Source organism: Chelon labrosus, assembly GCF_963514085.1.
Source record: "Chelon labrosus genome assembly, chromosome: 4".
Classification (NCBI taxonomy): domain Eukaryota; kingdom Metazoa; phylum Chordata; class Actinopteri; order Mugiliformes; family Mugilidae; genus Chelon; species Chelon labrosus.
In genome coordinates, this window is record NC_140340.1 from 26482870 (window position 1) to 26506020 (window position 23151).

Below are 23151 nucleotides of genomic sequence, written 5' to 3' on the forward strand. Positions count from 1 at the left end.
GAAACAACGTATGCGGCATGACGTCACTTTGCTGCGTGCTGTAAAGGAAGCAGAACACGGCAGCAACTTCAAGCTAGTGGCGCGAATAGGCTATGTCTGCGGTGTGGAGATATTTTAAAGTTGATGAAAAAAAATTCGCGATTGTTGATATCATAGAAGGATAAAATAAAAAATCAGGGATATCCTGCATCTGTTTCTTCGCTGTTCATTTTTTTTAATGTACTGTAGAAGTATCGGATCGGGACTCGGTATCGGCAGATACTCAAAATCAAATGACTCGGACTCGGACTCGGAGGCAAAAAAACCTGATCGGGACATCCCTAGCAACAACGTGCAGATAGCAACGCGATCGAGACATGCAATTCACCGCCCGGGTCTAAGTTGACTACCATTCCAAGACCCAATTGAGAGGCCGGTCGTGAGTTACTTTTTGAATAGAACGTTACTATAAATCCACAGAAATAAGAGAGGCCTGGCTTTGAAAAAAAAATAAAAAAAAAGAGGAGGAAAGGAGAGCGAGAAGGATGAGAATCGTTGGTTCTCATGAAAGAGTAGTGGTGCTGTAAAAAAGAGTTAGGTTAACCTCTAATTACTGGGTGCTTCCTCGTGTCTGGCTTTAGCACAGCACTGATTTATCCTCTTTCCACTCCCTCGGTTCTCACTCTCTCCTGTCACTCCAGGATAAAGTGGACATAAGATAAAGCTGAGTGCGTAGAGTGGATCGGACGGAAGGGTCAGCACATAAAAGATTTTTTTACTAAAACAGTGTCTTAATAATAGACTGGCTGGATGAGATGGGGTTTAAAGCAATTAGGCAGTGAGGGTATTATGTCACTTTAATACCTGCTAAACTCAAGTGGAACAGACATCCAACTCAAACTAAGGCTGCATTACAAGTATTGCTGTCAGGGGAATAATCCATCACTCTCAATTTTGTGTACTGGCACCAACATACAGAAGCATGGTCCTGACACTTATTTCCATCCATGTGACATCCAAAACATAGCTGTCCCTTTTCCCTCCATTCCAGACCCCCACCCCGCCCATATGCACAGACACGAACACACACACACAATTTCTTGCCAGGCCGTCGGGCTGTGTGTTATTAAAAACACATGTGGAGCACCAAAGGTTTTCTGCTCGGATTGAGACAAACATGCATGAAGTTGTGGGAAGCAAACATAGCCCCGAGACCCTGAGAGTCACACAGGCTAACAAGGCCGGCGTGCACATGTCGCACGCACACACTGGAGAGGAGAGGCTTAAAACTTTAATCATAAAATTTTTATTTTTTTAACTATAGCAGCGGTGCCTTTTTTCCTGGAAAAATGTCTGGCAGTACGTCTCCGTAATAAGTCTAAAAAACAAAAACGCTGTTATGCACAGAGAATTCCTGTATTGTGAATTATTGTCACAATGATGGATTTTTGAGCGGACTGAAGTAAGTGTTCAACAGGGACAAACGTACTTAACAAAAGTGTGTGATCCATAGGTCTCAGTGGCACAGGCTTCTAATGCATCATGCTGAACAGGGAAGCCCAGAAAAGCACAGCACTGTCCCCAGGCCAAGTCTGTACCGAGCAAAGAGCACATGTGGGGGTCTGACAGCATGGTAGCTAAATCCTTTATCCCCTCCAACTGTAGAACCCATCAGCAAGACCATGTGTTGATCTAAGGAAAGTTTCTGAGGTTTAGCCTGATTGGCAGCAGATGTCCTGTTGCCAGCGTGCACCTTGGGGGAGCTGGATGTGTGAGGAGCCTACAATACCGTAGGTGCATGCCAGTATGGACGTATGAGGAGGTGCAGAAAAAAATAAATAAAAATGAGAAGATATGGTGTATACACAAGTCCCCTAATGTGAATGACGGGTGCAGCCAGTCACTGTGAACTGTTCATCCGTCATCAACAGTGGCAGCGGGAGTAAAACCATTAATCCCCGGAGTGACGGCTGTGATAAAGCAACGGGAATCATCCAGTGACAAAGAGGAAGTTTAAAAAGGTCATCACTCTTCCAGCAAAGGTCGACTCGACCTGCAGGCAACTCCAACGGGAGAAGCATTCAGAAATGATTTTCCATAACTCAAGCAAGTAGTCAGCGAAGAAAATAAAGAAGACAGTTCAGTTAGACAAATCAAGCCGAGGCCGCTCTATAGCTGCCCCAGGTTGTCTTCTTGAATTTAAAGCACTTCAGACAAAGGATTTAAGTTGATATCTTTCCACCTAACCTCAACAACAAAACCTGTACATAGAATTTGGTCTGCTTGAGCAACCCACCTCCAAATTAAAGTCCCCCTCAAACAGCTAGAGCACTACTATTTGATTTTGCATTATCATGACATGCTTCCTGTAAAAACTGAGCTAGAGGAGCCGCCCTCTTCCCAAAAAGCCCTGTCTGTAAAGACCTGTGCCGAGACCTGAGGCGGCCAGTAATGATGATGAAAGAGGGACATTCCATTTTAAGAAAGGCCTTTATTGGATACAAAACTTGTAAACGCCTGTGAGTGCAGGGTGAGTCATCAATATTCTTAAATCGTTTTAGAAGAAATAACAAACTCTAGCATAAGGAAAACCCACAAATGACTTTTTTGACAACAGCTCCTGGCATATTGGTGATATATCACGTAAAAAGACTTGAAGGTGAAATTTTATTTCATGGGGACTTTAATGTAAACCCCAAATAATACTTTTCCATCTTTCCCGTATCCGAAATATTTTTGTTAACACACTATTTGCACACTACCCATAGCCAGATACAATAAAAAAAAAAAAAGACTACGAGATGTAAACTTACATATCATTGTGTTTTACAGTAGATGGGTAGCACTGTGGCTTGGTTGTTAATGCTGCTGCTAGACCTAACCAGGTCTTGTACCAGACTACAGGCTAAAAACCCCAAGATGGCATTCAACCAGGGTTTCTCCATATCACAGGAGAACACACACACCACTCTACAGGTCAAGTCATGTCAAGGATCAAATCTGCTGAGGTCAACAGGTTTTCTCAGACCTCTTAGACTACTCATTGATCACAGAGTAAACAGATAAGGTAGCACCAGTAGCTCACATTCTTTAAAACATTCACTTCCACCTCTGAAACCAACATAGCCATGCTCCATTTCGTTGGCAGTTATCTTGCATATGCTGATTGAAATCATACTGTATGGCTGTGTAATTTCTGAGATTGGAAACAGAAAATGTCTCTTAGAAATGCCACAAAATGAGCAAAATATAAGTGAACACAGACATCTAGCTGGTAGGCTGCTTAGCAGAATATTTTCCTTGGATTAGTTTTTCTTTTTTCCAGCGTAATCTTTTCCATTTCATTTAATCCAAGCGTGTTAAGCTTTTTAAGGTGTTGTAAGTCGTCTCGAATAGTCGCTGTCTGCCTCGTAGGGTCTAACAGCAACTACTCTGACGGGGTCCTCCTCTAAAACACAAACCAGGAGGAAGCCTTCATTCCTTTACACCTGTCACACAAATCCTGCCTTCACATATGCAGAAGAAAATAAAGAACCTTTGCTTCCCCTGCTCTTTCTACATTCCCTCCTTCTGCTCTGTTATATGGTCATATGAGGGTGTATAAACAAGAGCCTCTGCAGATCAGTGCGCACAGAGACAGGATATTAGAGTGATTCCCCTCACCTCTCCCTTTCGAACCTGCATAAGAGACAGTGAAAAGTGGCTACCTTCCAAAAAAAAAAAAGGGGCCACGGAGAGGTCACCTCTGCTCTGCTGCACGCCTATTGAGACAGTTTCAGCCTCAGACCCGGAGGAAGCAGAAATCCCTCACTGCTCTGTATGGACAATTCTACCTCACACAAACATGCAGACACACGGCTTCACCTTCAGCTAGAACATGTGGCCCCTGCTGTGTGTCTTATCAACCAATGGCTAGTCAAACCATAACTTAAGATGGTCAACAGCTAATTTGCATCATTCTCTAGTATTGCAGAGAAATATATATATATATATATATATATATATTTATTTAAAGACACTACAAAACATTACTTTGAATATTAAATTAACTGACAGAATACACACGCATAATAAAAATAATCAGCTGCACCTATTATTAAAAAAAAAGCGATTTGCAACTACTGTGATAATAGACTGATAAGAGACTAGACATTACACTCCACCACCGTGCTGAAACACCTTTCTCAGACACTGTTTATTTGTCACCCACCTGTACATCAAAGTCGAACCTTGGCATTCTTTGAAACTGATCTAACCTGATGCACCAGTTGGTTTGTTACACAGAACTTTACCTAGAAAGACAGTATGGAAAAGGGCAGGTGCAAAAAAGGTGACTGGGTCAGTCTATTAATACCTGGGACGGACAATGCGCCACCTACAACACGGCAATAGGTGCCAATACTCCCTCACAGGACCCTGACTAGTCTGACTAAAACAAGTTCTAAAACAAGCTAGGGCTTCAGAAATCTCAGTTGGAGCGGTGTCTTAGGATCAGCCATGATAGAAAAGGCGATGGATACAGAGGAAACAGAAGAGTTGTGGGGAGGAGCCTGGATGAGGAGGTGTTTCATAAGACCTCCTGCCTGATCCTGTTCTTCAAGTGGCAAGGTTCTGGGTGGTGTCCTGTGGTGTCTGGCAACAGAATGTTGTTAGTGGGGGCCTTTGGGTCCTATGGGTTGAGGGGAGGGGTCTCTGTGGATCATCCCACAGATACTTGATCAGTTTGGAGGCCAGGTCAACACCTTGTGCTGTTTTTCATGTTTTCTGAGTTGTACCTAAACCGTTTGTGTGTGTGTTTGTGGCTGCATCCTGCTGGGCTGCTGCCATCAAGGAGTGTCATTGCTATGGGGTGGGGGTGCCTGGTCTGGTCTAGGTGGGTGGTACATGTCAAAGTAACATCCACATGAATGTCAGGTCCAAGAGCTTCCCAGCAGAACACTGAATTGTCACAAGATGGTCAATGTTATTCAGTTCTCCAGTCAGTGGTTTTAATGTGGCTGACTGAGTGTATATGATACTGGTAAAGTAAAAGGAAGACATTGGACTTTTTATGTGATTGGACAAACGTTATTGTCAATCACATGATGTTCCAGGTGGCTGAGCCCACGATGTCAGCTTCGCTTTCTACTGCCGTTCCAGAGCCCTTATACCACCTCATCACTAAATTACTATCTAATAACCCATTTCACGCTCATTTCATAAACTCAAATTGCAGCAGTTTACATCAAACCTGAGATCACCTCGAAACACTTTAAATCAAGAAAGGGTTTGCCGTAAAAAAACAAAAAAAAACAAAAAAAACAATAACTGCTGTACATAAATGTCATAACGTTGCATTGGTAATGATAGGTGGCTGGAGAGAAAAAGGAAAAGAAAAGTGGTAGAGCAGAGAAGGATCAAAACAATGAGATGACCAAAAGTCGGACACAAGCATCTTAAGGCAGCACTAATCTTAGCATGCCATCTAGTGGTTAACGGTGGTGTGATCCAGAAGGAGGAGCTCGGGGAATCCTCACACAATGACAACCATTACTAGATAATGATATATAATTAGTGTCATGATTAGACCTGGAAGATTGCCATGTGTGTTTTCAAAGAGCAACTACAAATTAGACACCATCAACTGCTTATACATGAGACTTGGAGCAAATGCACTCCTTCTGAAAGTCCCAACTAAAGTTTTACTGACTTAATTAATTGACCTGTGCTTTTTTTTGTTGTTTTTTGTTTTTTTTCTGTTTTTTCATCAGGGCAGAATAAAGTCATTTTTCAAGGCACAATTGTGTTCACCCCAATCTGAATCTCATTGATTTCACGCTCTATTCGTCTGAAACCCAAAAGATGCCGACTCAGCAGACAACTTGACAGATTCTTGTAGGGACAAGGAACACCAAAATAAAGATTAATGCGGTGCGAAAGGAAAAAGAATTGAATGCCTATTAGTCCAAAGTCTAGATGTAAGCTTTGAGTATAACTTAGGGCGTTGTTGGGAAGCGCCGTGTAAAAATCAGCCATAGCCTTTTAAAACCTGCATACAGAGGGTGCACTGATTTGGATTCAGTGTAGGTCGGTGCAACCACGAGAAGAAGTCGATCCCAAAAGCAGTGGCACTTCCACTCCTTTACTCCACCTTCTAAGTCGATCCGTTAGGATCCGTGCACATCCTGCGCTAATGTGATATCATGCCCATCAGAAATGCCTTCTGAGGGCTGCCTAATGAATATATAGCACAGAAAGGACCCCAATTAGAGGGAGAGCGCGGGGGGAGGCGCCACGCCATACCACATAAACAAACTTATCTTGACAGGGTCTCTTGGCCAAAGGAGGGAGATAGGCGGATAGCGAAGGAGGCCGAGAGAAAATGAATTACCTTCCTGACACATGTCAAAGCCAATCACCACGAAGCATCCTTTGCCGTTCCTGCGCCCCAAATCCCTGCCGCCACCGTTGCGTTTCATCTGCCAGTGTTAGTATGCACACAGACCGTGCGCCAGCCTCCAAATGTATTCATTTATTCAGAGCCCCTCTGAGAAATCACAGTGTCTTGTTGTCCTTTTTTTTTTTTCTCGGCTGTCCAGATGGAATTTGCGTGAATAACATCAGTTTAGTGAGGCAGAAAATAAGTACAGGCTAGCACAGCAGAGGGGACTAGATTATGCCCTCCCCCCCAAAAAAAAGACAAGTGTCACCTTCATATACTTCTTTCTCCCTCTTCGTCTCCCTTTCTCATTTTCTTTTCCAGTTCTATTGAAACTTAGCAGGCGAGGGGAGGGTGGTGGAGCTGAGAGATCCATACAGCGTTCGCTATAATTATTTTGTGTTATCATGCACTGCAGGTGCAATTAAACAGAGGATCATGAATCAAAGAACTAGAGCGGCTTTTTCATTACAAAAGGTGAGCGGCCATCAGGGGAGCGCAGCCTAGTGCTCATTTATCCTTGTTTTGTTTTGCATTTATAACACGACTAATTGCATTAATTAATCAGATGTACTTCTAAAAGGAGCAAGCACATCTTCAACAAGTAATTGACTGAGATGAAAGCGAAGGGGGGAAAAAATGTAAATCGATATTTTCAACTTCAATAAAGCCCAAGAGAAATTAAAACGTCTTCAGTCAGATGAGTGGAAAGCCTCGATATCTGTCCAGCCTATCAAACAGGGAATTCAGTAGCTCTGCTATTTCATTTCTGGTGGCATCTGTGGGATGTGATCTGCAATTACCTGAAACTAAACTTTACTAAAGACAGACAGGACAAGTGTATAATCTGCTTTAGAACGGGTATTACTGGTTATCCTCCTTATCACTAGTGGATGACAGACAAAAGAAAGAAAGAAAGAAAGAAACAGGTGACTCAGTGAGAGAGAAGAAAACATCTGAATCAAGTCCCACCTCTCTGAGAACTGTACTGCCGTATCCTCTGTATAAGCCTCGAAAACCCTGGAGAGAAAAGAAACACACTTATCACAAACTGGACTAAATATATACTTAAAGCAGGTAAAAAAAAATATATTATTTCATAACCTGTAAAGTTCTACATTTTCACAAGGGCTGCATGAAAAGTTGGTTTGAAAAGTTCTCAACTAGCAGCAACTTCTGACTTACGGTTAAAGGGATAGTCTGGTTACTTTTTACTTTTTCACAATGGCATATTTGACGGGGTAAAAGGGCTGTTTTGTCATTGGAGTACGGAGACTTTGAAGAGAGTGATGCAACGGCAAAAGACAGTTTTTCTGAATATTACTTTTTTTTTTTTTTTGATGTGGCTGTTGTTTTAGGTGACTAAAACACGTTTTGCTGCTGACCCCGTCCACATCATGTTCATGGCTTGACTTTCAGGTAAGTGCTCATATTTGCTTCCTCCAAGTAGGGACCAATGTCTAGTGCAGGTAATACACTGTCTATGGATAAATGGCACAGAATATACTTAAAAGAAACTATGCCTTTGTTGGCAAGCTCTGGCTGGTACACATCTTGAACCCCTTTCCTCAGTGCCTTCTTAATTAACAGTGATTTATGAGCTAGTGTGAAAAGACGTCTTTTAAAACAGTTCGGAAAAGTACAGGTGTTATTCAAGTACAGTGCACCTTACGACGTTGAAGGAGAGCACTGAAGAACACACTAAGCCACAGTCTGAGGAGCTTTGAAAGGTAGCAAGCAGTCAGTGTAGCTGGCATGTTGGCAGACAATTTTTGTAAGAAAAAAAAAATTGAACATAAAATTGCACACGAAGACTCCCGAAAACAAACAAAGAGTTGCTTCTTGCTGCTGTCACCTAAAGCGCACTGCAGCTAAAATAGCTGTCGTAGTTCCTCATGAGATGCTGATTGGACAAAGCCACAGCGGATCAACCACGAGCCCATAGCTCGAAGCCTGGCAAGATGGATTCTCATGATCTCGCCACTCTTAGAAGAATCCAGCTGTCTCGCAAGGTAAAAACATAAGCAGGGGCTTTCTCAAACTCTCTCTTTTCCTTCTTCACGCAACCATTTCTGTCACTTTTAATGTGTTCAGTGTGTGCATCATTATCCACAATTTGCAGCCTTTAGGAACACCTACTTTTGCCTTCAGCTGTGACCTCACACTAAGTGCACGAACAAGTTATTTTCAAGCATAGCCTGGACTTTAGTATTTCAGCAATGGGTTTAGAACAGCTTTATTTAAAACATGACTGACAAATATCAGCAATATCTGAGACTCCAGTATCTGAATTTGGTGGCACGACAGTATTTTTATAACTGATGAGGCACAATCAAAACACTGACACACCATTAAATGATCCTGAGGGAAGCCTTTGAATGCCACATACCTCTTCTCTGAGTGTAGCCAGCAGCATGTTGTAGGTCGTGGAAGAGGGAGAAGCTTGGGTCCTCTGTTTGACTACCTCTGTGGGCACCCGAATCAGACACGCCACCTACGGGATTAAAGGAGGACAAGTTGATTCATTGTTGTTGTTATTTGGTACATTTTGTATGTTTTTGCTATGTGGCAGGTGGCCATGATGTGGCACAGCATGAGGGGGGCAATTACATGAAGCTGGCAGGCTAAAGACGGCTTTAGTTAGTGTGCAATTGGGCCAATTAACAAAACCGGTACACAGAGTGGACACGACGCCACAGCAACAGTTGCCATGTCTGAAAAAGGTCCTCAGGAAGACTGTATATCTGTGTCCAAAGAACATGCCTCAGTCAAACACACTGATAGATCCAGGCACGCATACTCTAGTAACCACACACGCTGCTCAAGTTCCAACCCATCCACCATATGTCAACAAAAATATGGACTGCCAACAGCTAGTGAAGATAGACATGAATATTTATGCTTCATAGCTCCCATGGTCCTAGAGGCAGACAGGCAGGCAGGCACAGCTGCCCACCTGGCGACTTGATTTCCTATTTATCCTGCATCGGAGTGGAAATGCCGGTTTACGGCAAGCAATCTTGCAGAGCGATTGGTGAGCCGCCCTCCTGCTGTGACTCCCCTCAGTCACACAGATGCCAGGCTGCCAGTGCCACCCTCGCCACAGCAACGTAAGCAGGGAGGCAAGCAGGGGGAGTGATGGAGGCGCTGTAATAAAGATGAAATGCATCCTTTTCCTGTATTGCTGCTTCTTCATTCAACTATACATACTGGTTTAGCATTTGGGCCCCATGCATAAAATTCTTTCCCCCCTGAGGGGTAGAAAGCTACTCAGACAGCTGTTTGAGCATTCACTTCTGCCGGACACTTATCCTCAGCCTGACACCAAGGACACATTATGAACAAGAACATAGATATATATGGCGTCTGAGAGGAGAAATAGGAGAAAGACACAACTAAAATGAGGGACAGAGCTGAAAAATGTGTTGACTTTTTGCTCTGTAGCTCTAAAAGTCCCGTTGCACTTCATTTGTTAAGTTTGTTTTGACCTTGATTGTCTCACTTTTTCTGCAAGGCAACACAAGTTCCTCTTCTTTTCAATACACAGTGAACAGATAAACCTCAATCTCTGTGCATGAGAGAGAAAAAAAAAACAAATTACTTGAATGAGCCTTTATGAAGAATTTCTCTGCAGTTCTTGGCATTTTAAATGAGTGTGACGACCCTCCAACTGCAGCCTGACCACGGTGCAACACTACCACCAAGTGGCCCAAATCGCACCTGCGCAACCTCCTCGTGACAACTAAGCTGGCTGCATCCATCCCCGAGATCTCATTTGCCATCCCCTTTGGTCACGCTACCATTTGTAATACATGTACATCATGTTTACCCCAAACCAATTCTCCAAAGGACCAGAATAAGGCGGCTAAATGGAAAGAAAGTGGCTATGACAAGTAATTACTGACGTAATTGGATGGGGGGCTTGGAGTTAAGACGGCCTTTCCTCTCCTGTCACTGCAACGGGAAAGCCGGAATGAGGTGAAGATTATGCCAAATAAATTAGGGACATTGTTTATTTGGCAGTAATTTGCACATCTAGTGGTGGGGAGAAGAATGTCGAGTGGATGAAAGATCAAGCCTCAGAGGCCATTTGAGTTATCTGTGAACAGCACGAATGTGGGAAGCAGTGAAAGAAAGAAAGAAAGAAAGAAAGAAAGAAAGAAAGAAAGAAAGAACGAAAGATGTCTTGTTTCCTCCTTTAAAGGTTGGGCTCTAGGAAGACAGACATGTTTCTACACCTACTTTGCCTGCACTTCATTCTCAACACTTTCCTCTGCCATGTAAACTTATTATAAATCCACTGGCAGTCTTTTAAATTCGCGTTACCATTTATCTCTATTTACAAACTGTCGGACTCATCAAGAAGCCTCGAATCTGCCAGCCCGCGATTGAAGCCTTTCAGTTTCTCTTGGCCTGTTAATCTGGATGACGGAGTGTGCTTTCAGTTTCCATCGCCGGCCGCCAAACAACAAGGTAAGAGGCCGGCGCTCAATCACGGCCGAACCACAGTAAGGAATGAGAAATTAGCAGAGACTCGCAGCGCATTATCGACATAGCCAGCAAATCAATCCATCAGTCCTCCCTTCCCTGGCTCCATCCTTCTTTTACCGCTCATGGCCATTAGGACGCAGTGGTCAGTCAGTCACAGCCGGGATTACCATCTGACGCCATGACAACGGGTTGTAGAAAAACACGCAGTACATGCTGTAATAGCTGTTGTGGGCTTCAATTATTTGGATTTATTTGTAATCATAATACACTGCTATCACCACCAGGACACAAATGAAGAAACTGCAGAACAAACTACAAACAGGAATTGGATAAATGAGCCGAATGTTACTTTATGCTTTATCAAGCTTTCAAAACACTTGAAATGCTTCGCCATACCAAGAAGCCTAAAATAAGAGAAGGAAGGAGGAAGGGATAGAAGGAAGAAAGGAATCATGAAGAAAAAAGGGACACTGCATGTCTCCAACTCTGAAACAACAGCCAATAAATCACAGAGCGTGGTGCTGCTCTAAGGCGATGCATGGATTATTTCTCAGTGCCAAGTTAAGTGGCTGCCAGTTTCTCCCCCAAAAACCCGTCTCTTGCGCGGCCTCCTTCTCACTGTCCCCCTATCTTGTCATGTCACACTGTATTTTCCAGTACATCCTCTCACAGACGTGTGGCGGTGAAGGGGGTGGGGAGGGTGGGGGGGGGTTATAGATGCGAGAGAGGCCCATCGCCTGGCCTTGACAAATGAGCTTTCAGGGCAGACGTCGAGCGAATGGGAATGAAGATAAATCTGATCTAATGGCTGGATAACAGCCTGCTAGAGCCTGACAGACGCCATCAGCTTACACATTCTTTATGGGAGCGTCCCACCACTGCAGTCGCACAAACACCAGGACGCTTCTGGCAGGCGGGGTTTCTCTCATTGTGTTTGACCGCCTTTAGTTCTCCCTCTCTCTCTGACTTCTGACTGTCCTCTTCTCTGTCCTCTGTTTCTGTCCGTGTCGCTTTTGTTTACAGGGGAAGCCGAGTGTGACGCAGGTTTATATAGTATTAGGATTCATTTTGATACTGTTAAGACGCCCGTATGGTTCACTAGTCCCCATTCCCTTCAAAGAATCTGTTAGATCAGGGTTATGAAACATATGGCAGAAATGGCTTTAACAGCAAATTTTTTCAATAAAAATAACTGCTGTTTCTAAATTGTCTACCGTCTACCTATTTTCCCTAAGAAATTTCAAGTTGTTCATAAAATGTTTTGTAAAGGGATAGTTCATTACATTTAAACGTAAAATGAGTTTGACACCCCTAAAGTTTTTACTTTAAAGATGAAAACTGCTCAGGGTTAAGTGTTTTCTAATTTTTCTTTCAATTCCACCCTCATGCTTTACGCAGAATAAAATCGGAGGCCACAGCTCCCACTGGTCTGACCGTCGCTGAGGTCCACATCTAGTAAGTTAGAGCCAAGCCAAGCGCAACAGTCAGAGAGGGAAGGTTTGAGAGGAAATTAGCAAAGCAGTAGGTCCCATCAAGCCTCTGTTTCTGTTAAACAGAAACCCCCTTAAAAAACAATTAAATGGAATCCCAGGGAAAGGACTGCAAATTGCTGAAGGGAAGTCAGACAAAGACCAAATAATAAGATGCTTCTTCTTTAAGTTCCTGTATGCCAAGCCCTCATTGCACCAACGTGTTATCCACAAGAGAAAAACACGCTGCAGCAAGAGCAACGGGGAGAACTAAAGTAGCAAACAGAACAAATAGACTGGTATGAATCACTCTGCTAATAAAATTCTGTTTGAGTTTGGATTAATGTTGACCTTGTTATATGCTTTAAGCAATGAGGTTTGAACAGAGATGAATGACAGGTAGAATAATCATGTTTGTGTCTTGTGGTTTAAATAAAGGCAAATACAAGAAGTTATACTGCTAACACAGCATCCAAAAGTATTTGGGCAGTTAAACTCTCAGCAAACTTCCATTGCTTTTATGAGGTTACTTCATAAAATGTCCACTGGACTAGACTTGTAGAATTTCTTGACAACATTTTGCCGCTCATCCAAGCAGCTTCTTCAGTTCTAAGGGACTGGTGGGGAGTTAAGGTTTAAATAGTAACGTCTGTGGGCTACAACCACAGATACTTAACTGTTGTTAAATGGGCTGTTTGTCTCTGTTCAAAATGGTGACTGAAAACAGAGAGCACACTGTCGGATCCAGAAAGACCAAAAGCAGACTAGAGGACAAAATCAGAGGAGGAAGCTACAACAAGCCTTGCTTCAGAGATCAGCCAGCATTAATACATACAAATCAGGTAAAAAAAATAGGATCAAGGAGTATGGTTATCAAGTTCTAGATGGTGTTTATTTGAGTTCAAATTCAAAAGTTTGTGTCAAGAATGATGATGAAGTCCAGCTAGACTTCACTGAGGGTGCAGTAAAGCATGGAGGTGGCAGAGTCATTGTCTGAGGCTGTTTTGATGAAACTGTGAACTCTGAAATATCACCATGATTTTTGGATCCACAAATCACCCAAGAACATTCCATGTTTAGAAGTAAACATTTCTGCAAGATGATGATCCATCCGAACCACACCTGCCACCTATTAGGGGAACATTTTTTCTCAGAGAAAAATAAAAGTCTGAGATTGGTTCTTCCAGAGCTCTAACTTAAAAAAAAAGGATCCTTGAAAAAAGGATTTGAGACCTTCTGTTTGTTGGCTACTAATTACTGGATACAAGGAACACCCCACAAGACATACTGTTCTGGAGATGCATTGACACAGTTTGGTGCTCCTCAAAGTCGTTCAGATCCTACACTTGGCAATCCCTGTTCACAGTGAACAACAGTGTCCATTTGCAGTCTAATACATCCCACCTCATGATTGTTCACTTCACCCGTCAGTGGTTTTAATGTTGAGGCTGATCAATATAAGTTAGTGAGTGTTAAAATAAGATGCTGCTCTAACACATATTCCCACAACATCAGTCACACAAGTTGACAAGCTTTTAGCCCACGATCAATCAATCAAACATCAAGACTGACTAACTGATTAATCTATTGCTTGACTAATTGATTAATCGACTAAGTGGACGTATCAAATGGATTACAGGTCTAGCTCCCACTGCTTACAGTATTTTGGGCCCTCAGTGCACTAACTTTTAATTGGTAGTCATTAGTAATAACTGAGGAGACAAAGAATCATGCATGTGGCAGTTGTTGCGTCATAGCGCAGGCGTTTAGGCCTCGCATACAACTCGGGGCATCGCTAGGGTAGGCCTTTCATGGCTAAGCCCGAAGATTACTTTCTTTGAACAAGTCAAATTCAGTTGCCAGACTGCAGTGGGATGCCGCCCCTGCTCGGCTCAGCTCCACTCTGCGGATTTGTGCCTTTGATGTGTTCAAATCCCGAACGGGGTTAAAGGTAGCCGCAACCTCTGCCTCACCTTTCACATTCATCTGGACCGTGCCACAGACAAGAAGATGGAAAAGAAATGCACCCTTTTATTACACTCCTACTCCGATTCTAACGACTAGAACACAGAAACAAAAACACAAAAACTCGTATTGAGTTTGTGCTAATCTGAGAGGAACACGGTGTCCTCTTCTGAGCACTGTGAGGCTCAAAGGCATGGACAAACTCTGGCACAGTGAAAAGCCTCCCTTGTGGAATAATCCCATTCCATAAACATGCAAAACTTGGCTAAATTACACCCATCCAAAAGCCATGAATACTGAAGACCTAGTATTTTGCAGACAGCCTGGGGTATAGCAGGGGGGCATCCCTCTTTCCATATCCCCCTATCCCTGTACCCCCCTTCATGCCAATGCGAATACCCGTGGCCCCGGTGTGGCTCGAATTCCGTGGTTCAGTGCGAGCGAGTGGGAGAGGATGAGCTGAGGAAATTGCACTGCTCCTCGTTGGTTTCAGGACCGAATTCCCCAGAATAAATTGGCAGAGTCTGGGGGTCTGAGCTGGGAAAGTAGATGAGTCAATAGGCAGTAATGAGATCTTATTTACCCAGCTGGTGGGGGAAATGCTGGGACGGTCCTGAGGAAGCCCCTTTAACTCACCCAGCTGGATCCTGAGGCCCACAGCCAAAACCACATACTCAACCCCCTCCCTACACCCTGCTAGCTGCCCCGTCACGAAGTGGCCTGTGAATTTTAAAAAGCAGTCCCATTAGCCGACATGCCGATGCTGCTCATTTGGGACATGCAGCGGTGGGAAAGAAGCAACGAGGGCAAGAACGTAGAAAAAGCAATAACAAGTGCATAGAATAGCTGGAAGGACTGAGAATCATTTAGGCCTACATAAATAAAAAAACAACTTAAAAGTGTGCTGGCTGAGTGAAACAGGGGTTCACATACACATGCGAGGAGGAGACAAAAGATGGCAGTATGAGGGATAAGAAGACTTACGATTTCTCCCAGCGAGGCTGCCAGCATGTGAGTGACAGGTGCCATGCGTGGCTCTGCAAGCGCCCCGCCAGCGCCGAGAAGGGACTTTGTGCATTCGTAGGTGACAAAGAAAGCAGCGGCTGAAACCAAGCAGAACCACAGCCATTTAAGGCCCATTAGTCAACCAGCACAGAGCAATTAATATCCCTCACTACCACTGACAGGGGAGACACTGAGGTGTAAGCGTGGTTGTGTGTGTGCGTGTGTGTGTGTGTGTGTGTGTGTGTGTGTGTGTGTCCGTCCGTCTGTCTGCATTCACAACGGGTGGAAAAGTTGAGAAAGTTAAGAACTTCTCGCGTGGAAAGTTCAGTCATTTCTTACTCCTACAAGTCAAATAAATTCATCTTGCAAAAGTGTCAAAAAACAAACGGATTACATTCAAACCAATGACGTGTGGCTCCAATCCAGTCTCTGTCAGCTTCTCCCTGCTTTAGGCCCTGTCACACTGACTCAACAGACTTATGCCACCTTTGATTGAATGGTCCATTGATCATCAAGTACCAGAACTTTTTTTTTTTTTTTTACTTTTTCAACATATTCCAACGAGCAAACCTTTGATCTAGCCTACAGATAAAGGCGGTATACTTTGCAGCTGAAGGAATTACCGTTGTGGTTAAAATTTAGCAAGCTCGCCTCAGAAACTGGCTGGCTGGTTATTATAATTAATGAAATAACAAACTTTGATAGTAAACTACCGCACAGTGACAATATCACTGCGCAGTTGCTTCAGGCATGACAAGGGAAGTGAAAAAGCTATGTCCACGCAACTTCAACCAGCACAGTGCAGGGTTAGGTCTTGGAATAACTGCACAAACAGAAGATAAGATGTAGCTTCACTGATCGATGTAGGAGAAATCCAGGGTGTCTGGATTATTGGTTGTTTGTTCTGGACCTCTAGAGGAACGTCTATCACAATCAGTAGTGTCTTACCATTGGGGAAGGAGCCGACAGCAGCAGATGGGACCCCGGCGTAGATGCCTCTAAAGCCCCCGGCCTTGTAGAAGCCCTGCTGACTCTGTAGTCTGGTCTTAATGGTGTCCAGGGGGAACAGGGTCAGATCCACGCACATCCCTGCACAGCCTCCTGCCTGCAGAGACAGTCACATTGTGAGGCAGACACAACAAAGAGTAAACAATACTGGTATATTATCCCCTCACAGAGCTGATATGTACTCTATATTTACAAGGCAAGAACGGACTGATATTAGTTCTGTAAATTAGACTAATTCTATGGGCTTTATATATTAGCTCTTCTGTTCTCCACCATTTGCCAGAGGAAACATTCTAACCTTGAAGTTGTAATTAATAGCATTAAGAGATTACAGAATAAGTATTACTGATACAGTAATATGTATTTGAATGTGGTATCCTCTCAAATTAGAAAATATAATGTTGGATGTACGATAATGCTTCATACTCTATTAACTGATGTTTTATAGGTCTTTGTTGAAGGGGTAACTATAGCTGTCATATAAATGCATCTGAATTTGAAATACCAGCCTACAAGAGAGGGGGAAAATACGAAAACAAATGGGATAAAAGCTAGGAGGACAAAGTTAGAAAAAACAACCACCATACAACCACCTGAACATTGTTCCATAGTTCAGTTCTGACGCTCATGTTCTGATTGTAGGGGCTTACAGCGGTGGACAGGGGTCAGTATGGGCACCCTGACTGTTTGTGGCTACGTAGCCCCATACAAAACAAGGCACTGTGTGTTCTGACACAGGACACACAGGAAGGAAAAACAATGGACCAGTGACATGTTGTGACTCATTAGTGTGTATAACGTAACATAATAAAATGTATATACCCCAATCAACCACAACGTTAGAAGCAGGAAAAGTAAATAACATTGACCATCTTGTGACAACACAAGAAACCTTCTGGGAAACCTTTGGACCTGGCATTCATGTGGATGTTACTTAGACATGTAGCACCCACCTAGACCAGACCAGGCACCCCCACCCCATAGCAATGACACTCCTTGATGGCAGCAGCCATCCCCAGCAGGATGCAGCCTGACACAGGCACAAAAACAGTATAGAAATAACTCAAAAAACATAAAGAACAGCACAAGGTGTTGACCTGGCCTCCAAATTCACTAGATCCCAAACTGATCAAGTATCTGTGAGATGATCCACAGAGGCCCCTCCCCTCAACCCATAGGACCCAAAGACCCCCCACTAACAACATTCTGTTGCTGCCAGACACCACAGGACACCCTCAGAAGGCCCATGTCCATTCTCTGAGGAGTCACAACTGTTTTGGAGGCACAAGGGAGACCTACACAATATTAGGAAGGTGGTCATAATGTTATGCCTGATCGGTGTGTGTGTGTGTGCATATCACTAATGTGTGTCTCCTCGTCAATGTTAGTGTACAAGCAAAAGAGTTTAGATACAATCACATTAGCGTGATAACAAACAAAAGCAAAGAGCAAACAGTGTAGGTTTTTCTGTTTTCCTAAACGTGTTGTACAGTATATAAAACATAATCCAAAGGGACAATATATTCTGATTTGTTTTTGCAAGAAATCCACTCAGACTCTTAACAGAAACCCTTTAGTTAGCAGTTTGCACTAACATTAGATGAAACTATTTGTTTTCTCCTGTTTTCTTTTCCCGTGTAAGATGCGCTAAGACGTTCCGGTGTACCTTGGACATTATAAGGTTACGAACCAGTAGGTTAAACCGAGACTTTACCTCGCCCAATAAATGTTCCAGTTTGGTTATCTGTAATGAACCGCCAAACTGTTGTTTTCAAGTAGATACAAGGTGGTTAGTTATCTGTGTTTAAGGCACGTCTCTCTGTAGAAAATGTCCAACTTACCACCAGGGACGCGACGAACTCTCGTCTCTCCATATTCTGCTTTCAATCTGTCCTTAACGATCGCGTATCCCGTAAATTTCCCACTGCTGTGCATCTCTGACACTCCACTACAACCAAAACATGCCTGTCAAGGACGCAGCCATCTTGACTGAATTACTTCCGCGTGACGTCACGACGCATGCCGTTCACGTGATTTCATTTACTTCGCTTAACCCGGCTCAAAACTCTGTTGTAGGTACTGAGACTTAACGTGTGAATCAAAGAAATAACACGGGGCAAAGAAATTGCTGAAGTTAATATACATACATTAATATCTGTGACCGATTTACACCTGAGCACTAGTGTCTAGATATTGGACTCCTGGGCAAAGATTTCCTGCTGCTAACTGACAACATTTAATTTTTCTAGTGTGATATAAGAGGGCAGGTAAAACTCTAAATATGGCAGACACCAAGTTGACTTGTTATTAGTGTTAATACTTTGACTACAAGCTTCATGTTCATTCAGTTTCCTAGATAACTGACTAAAAGTCAACTTGCAGCAGTGTCTCAACTTCTAGTGGCTCACACTAGAATTGGTCACGGACAACAAAGCCGAAAACACTGCTCTGACTAATGTTAACCATCAAAGAAAGTGGTGCAAAAAAAAGTTAATTTCATCAAATGTCTCTTCCCCATCATTAAGGCCAGACTAGCAGCGTTCAGTTAACTATTTCGTATCATCATTATCTGCTTCAGTTACTACTTTTTTGCTTTGCTTTCTGTTCCTCCTCTTTCTCTGTCTTTCCCTTTTCCCTCTCAGAGGCATAGCTTCTCTACAATATGAATTGTGCACCATACTTAACTACTTTAAAGAGTCATGCACATGACATTTAACTGGACAGAGTGCCCAGAGTTGTGTCAGAAAGTGGCCCCTCAGGGAGGTCTTCTACTGTCACTGAAAACTTTGCCTCTGCTATAGTTTGTCAGCCCTCATGGGCCCTTCTACTGGCCCGGGGCCTCAAGCAGCTGCCTGCCTGCCTTGCCTGTTGACAAGCTGAGCTTCTGGATGTGATGAACTAGAGCAAAATCCACCTCCCTTGGAACTCAGGTGTTTGACAAATGCTCTGAAAGAAGTAAAGAGCAATTTGCCCTCACATTTGGCTCCGTGTCTGTCTGGCTGTGAGGCTCCGTCTCTTTCCAGTGTGTCATGGAGGAGCCTGGATGTGCTTCCTGCTTAGTTGACAGTCCAAATGGATCTCCTGCAAAGATTCACTCATCATCAGCCTTCTCATCCTCATCACATTCACAAGACTCATCATCCACGCCATGAGTGGATGAGTATGGCTTCTCCTTATGCCTGATGAGAAGACAACAAATGACTTGGTCCTGAGCAACACAAGAAGATTAAAGGTCAGCTAATTTAATACAAACTATTATGGTTTCTACTTGATCTTTTTATTAAAAAACAAAAATGTATGAAAGAATGAAATGTTTTTCTGTGACCTACCTTCACACACTTGTATTGTCATCCCGTAACTGAAGGGCCTTGTGTTCTCGCGCCTCACCTCTCCCTCGTGACGCCTTTGACTGAGCGTGCTCAGGTGAGTGTGTTCTTTTCCAGTGACACGCCGACTGGGTTATTTATGGGCCGCTGTCAGCCAGGCAGCGCTTCCTATTAGGGAAGAGCAGGCGAGGGGCCACCACCTCTTTATTCAGCCCGGACCCAATGATGTCTGGGCTGAGTGCGCCCAGTTTGAAGCTCGGCGCCCGTCATCCATCTTTGTTGAAGCCGGTCTCGCAGGGATCCCGTTGGATGTGAGCCACAGCTGGACCCAGACTGGGCTGCTGTCTCTGCTGTCTTCATCTGTGCTGGGCCTGGGGACAGCAGTAGCATCTTTTATTGTCTTGATGCAGCACTTTTACACATTCAGAGGATAAATGTGGAAGGAATTCTTTGTTTCTTTTAGTGATGCTGTCATTTGCAATTATTATTCAGTGTGCTGGAGATTTTTTTTTTACATCACAGCCCATCCCTAAGGCTGACTTAAATTGCACCTCAGCTCAGTCAATGCAGGACATTAATTCTATGCCATACTTGAAATTGATCTTTTTTTTTCCTTTTGCGTTTTTGCTGAGAAGTCTGCAGTGTCCGGAGTCCTGTCTGTTCTATTACGTAAAGCCATTTATCACTTTGTCACATGGCGTCCTCGGTTATTGGGGTTGTTGTCATTTGTGCTCCAAACATTGTATGCATGGATCTCTCAGGAGCCCTTAAAGTGGCATTAAAAATGTATAAAATACTAATATGTGTGTCATTACTGAAGGATTACTGTGGGTTGTGAAGTTTGAGTATAAATAATGAAAGTTAGCTAAAGTTAGTTGGTATTAAACAGTCTGGAGTACAGATTACAGTCTGAGGCTGCAAAGACCATAGTAATAGAACACAAACTAGTCATAAGGTCCCTGACTTTTTGACGAAAGCTGTCTGAGTAGTAGTTGAATTTATCTATAGAGTGAATGCAAAATTCGACTGGATAGGAGTTGCAGTGCTCAGTTACCCCTGTGTAAGGTCAATGAGAAGCACCCAGAGTCTAGGCAGATTTGCAGGGAGCACCATTGATCTTGACCCACTCAGAGTATGATCTCAGAGATAAAAGGGAGGAGACGAGAGGGGAACTTATTCACTGTCAGCCGCGAGTCAGCAAAGGGCAATTCTAGCCCGCAGGCTGTCTTTGAAAAACTGAAGGGCAAAAGCAGAGGATTAAGCCACGAGGTGGGAAGGGAGCGAAATGCAAGCAGCCATGAGGTTTATTGTAATAACACAGAGCCGACATCTATTGCTTTGGCTCTGCTGTGGAGGCATGTGTAGGTGACAGCCGGAATGAACTCTGAGTCAAAAGGTTATGTGACTTGCACAGGTGAGGGGGTGTTCAGAGTTCCATCTGAAGTTTTTAACAATTTTTTTCTGTCTGCTTGTGTGTGTGTGTGTGTGTGTGTGTGTGCTTACATTTTAATTGTTTAAATTAGTTTTAATTTTAAAGGCCTCGTTGTTCTTTTGGACCCTGTTAAAGACCAACGATGGTCTCTTCTTTTTTTTCCTTGCATGTAATTTGAGAAAGCACCATCTGTAATGGTTGTTATTTGTGGGGAGAGAGGAGAACATGTCTTGACTCTGACACGCTGCTATTATTCATGAGACAGGGTGGTATACTTCAGCCAAAGCATGGCTCCCGCTCATTAGCCGGCCTAACATTTGCATCATTAGGACACCGCAACAGCAGGGGTAGAGGGAAATGCGACTAAGCACCTTTCACATAACTCTTTGTTTTTACTGTCAGGGTGATAGGCTACAAGAGTCCGTGACAGGGCTTGGGTGGGAGAGGGGTGGCGCTGCTCTAAACGAAGAGAGGAGGGAGGTGACAAGAGGAACGGAAGGAGGGAGCTGGGATAAAGGGAGTAAAGAAGGAGAGAAAGGTTAGGGAGAAAGAGGAGAATAAAAGAACATTCATTATAAATTCACTGAATCGACAAGCTGTCAGGCTGTGCTGCCGTCCATGTTGCATCTAAGCCTCTGCTGCACTATTGACTCCTACGTCACACCCAAAACTTCTCTCTCCTTTTCTCACCTTTGCTTACATCCGTTAACAGGCGTTTCTGCTCCACGCCACACTCTCTGAGTTGACCCCCGGGAGCCTTGCAAGGCCATGTCATCATCCCATCTTTCCCTTCCGATTCTTCCCCCCTCTGCGCCCTTATCCCCTCTGGGCCACCAGTGAAATATGAGGCGCCTGTAGCATATTGATCCCAGGCCCAGCTCCATCCTAAAGATAGATATCACAGACATGGCGGGGAACTCGTGATGCCTCCTCTTCGTCTGCAGCGCTGCCAATGGCTTCACTGACTGATATTGATCGCTGTGATCAATTTTACCACGATGCAGGCTCATAGATCCAGGGCTCATGTTGTCGTTCTGTCACTAAGTGCAGGTGAGCTGAGCGAAGGGCTGTCACTCTGAGTGAACTGTGATGGCCTTCGATTGAGAGGGAGGTGTGTAATCACCCTTGTGTTATAGCTGTCCTGTAGCCACAATAGAGGCATCACCTGTCAGTGAAGAAAATCACTTTATATAACACACATCATTTGTGCAGCATAACAGTATGGAGGGGTAATTGTTAAATTTATAGGGGAAGCTTAAAACTTTATTGAAAGTGTAATACAATCATAAATTTGTGTTTGATATGTGAGTAGATGGCAAATAATTAAGTCAGTTGGGACCACTCCTGACTAAAATATTTGTTGGGTTGTCTGCCACAAGACTATTTATGTATGATTATTGTGATCACTTCAGTTGTTAACACCTTGAAGTAAGGTTAAGTTGTTTTGCCAGTATCGTAGAAGACAAAACCTTCCAGGTACAAGCGCCACCATCTTGTGCCTTTGATGAGTGGGCAGTTGTCTTTGAGGAGTTGAGCCAGGGTATGGATGTCCCATTGAAACGCATGTACATCGCCCTGAACCTTTGACATATGCTGCCTTCAGATGGGGTAGCGTTTATCGTGTATGCAAGAAAAGTCCATAAGTGACTTCTCTTGTTGTATTCACAAACTCATAAGTGGACAGTGTCATGACGATCAGAGTTCATGAGTTGTTACCTGTTTGCTGATGTATACAGTACTTTAGTCACATAGAGTTTTCTTTGTAATTTTATAAAATATCTGAGGAAAATAATGATATCCCCTATGACCTCATCCTTTCATTATGCCTTTGCATTTCCTACATCAAGTTACCCACTCCTTAGCTTGCCAAACTGCCTTGGTGGATTCTAGTGCCAGGCGTTGCGATGTAAATACAACAACTTACCCTGGAGTCATATGTAAAAAGTCTCAAAACTTTAGTCCTTTATTTCTGGGGATGTTATTTTCTTTATTTCTGGAATAAAAACAATTATAACAGCGTGGTGAACAGCCAAATCAGCTTTCTAGCTATAGCTTTAG

General features: G+C 43.5%; 1 protein-coding gene across 1 annotated transcript in view; it reads right to left on the reverse strand.

Annotated features, from left to right (window-relative positions):
• The window catches only part of slc25a26 (solute carrier family 25 member 26), a 51853-nt gene extending 33538 nt beyond the window's left edge, over positions 1-18315 (reverse strand). The window contains exons 1-5 of the mRNA XM_084543467.1: positions 18177-18315; positions 16276-16432; positions 15307-15425; positions 8787-8891; positions 7370-7417 (exon numbers count right to left, since the gene is read on the reverse strand). Of these exons, the coding sequence (XP_084399593.1) occupies positions 7370-7417; positions 8787-8891; positions 15307-15425; positions 16276-16432; positions 18177-18209 (462 nt within the window). The 5' untranslated portion in view covers positions 18210-18315. The remainder of the gene's footprint in view (positions 1-7369; positions 7418-8786; positions 8892-15306; positions 15426-16275; positions 16433-18176) is intronic.
• Positions 18316-23151: the final 4836 nt, after the last annotated feature.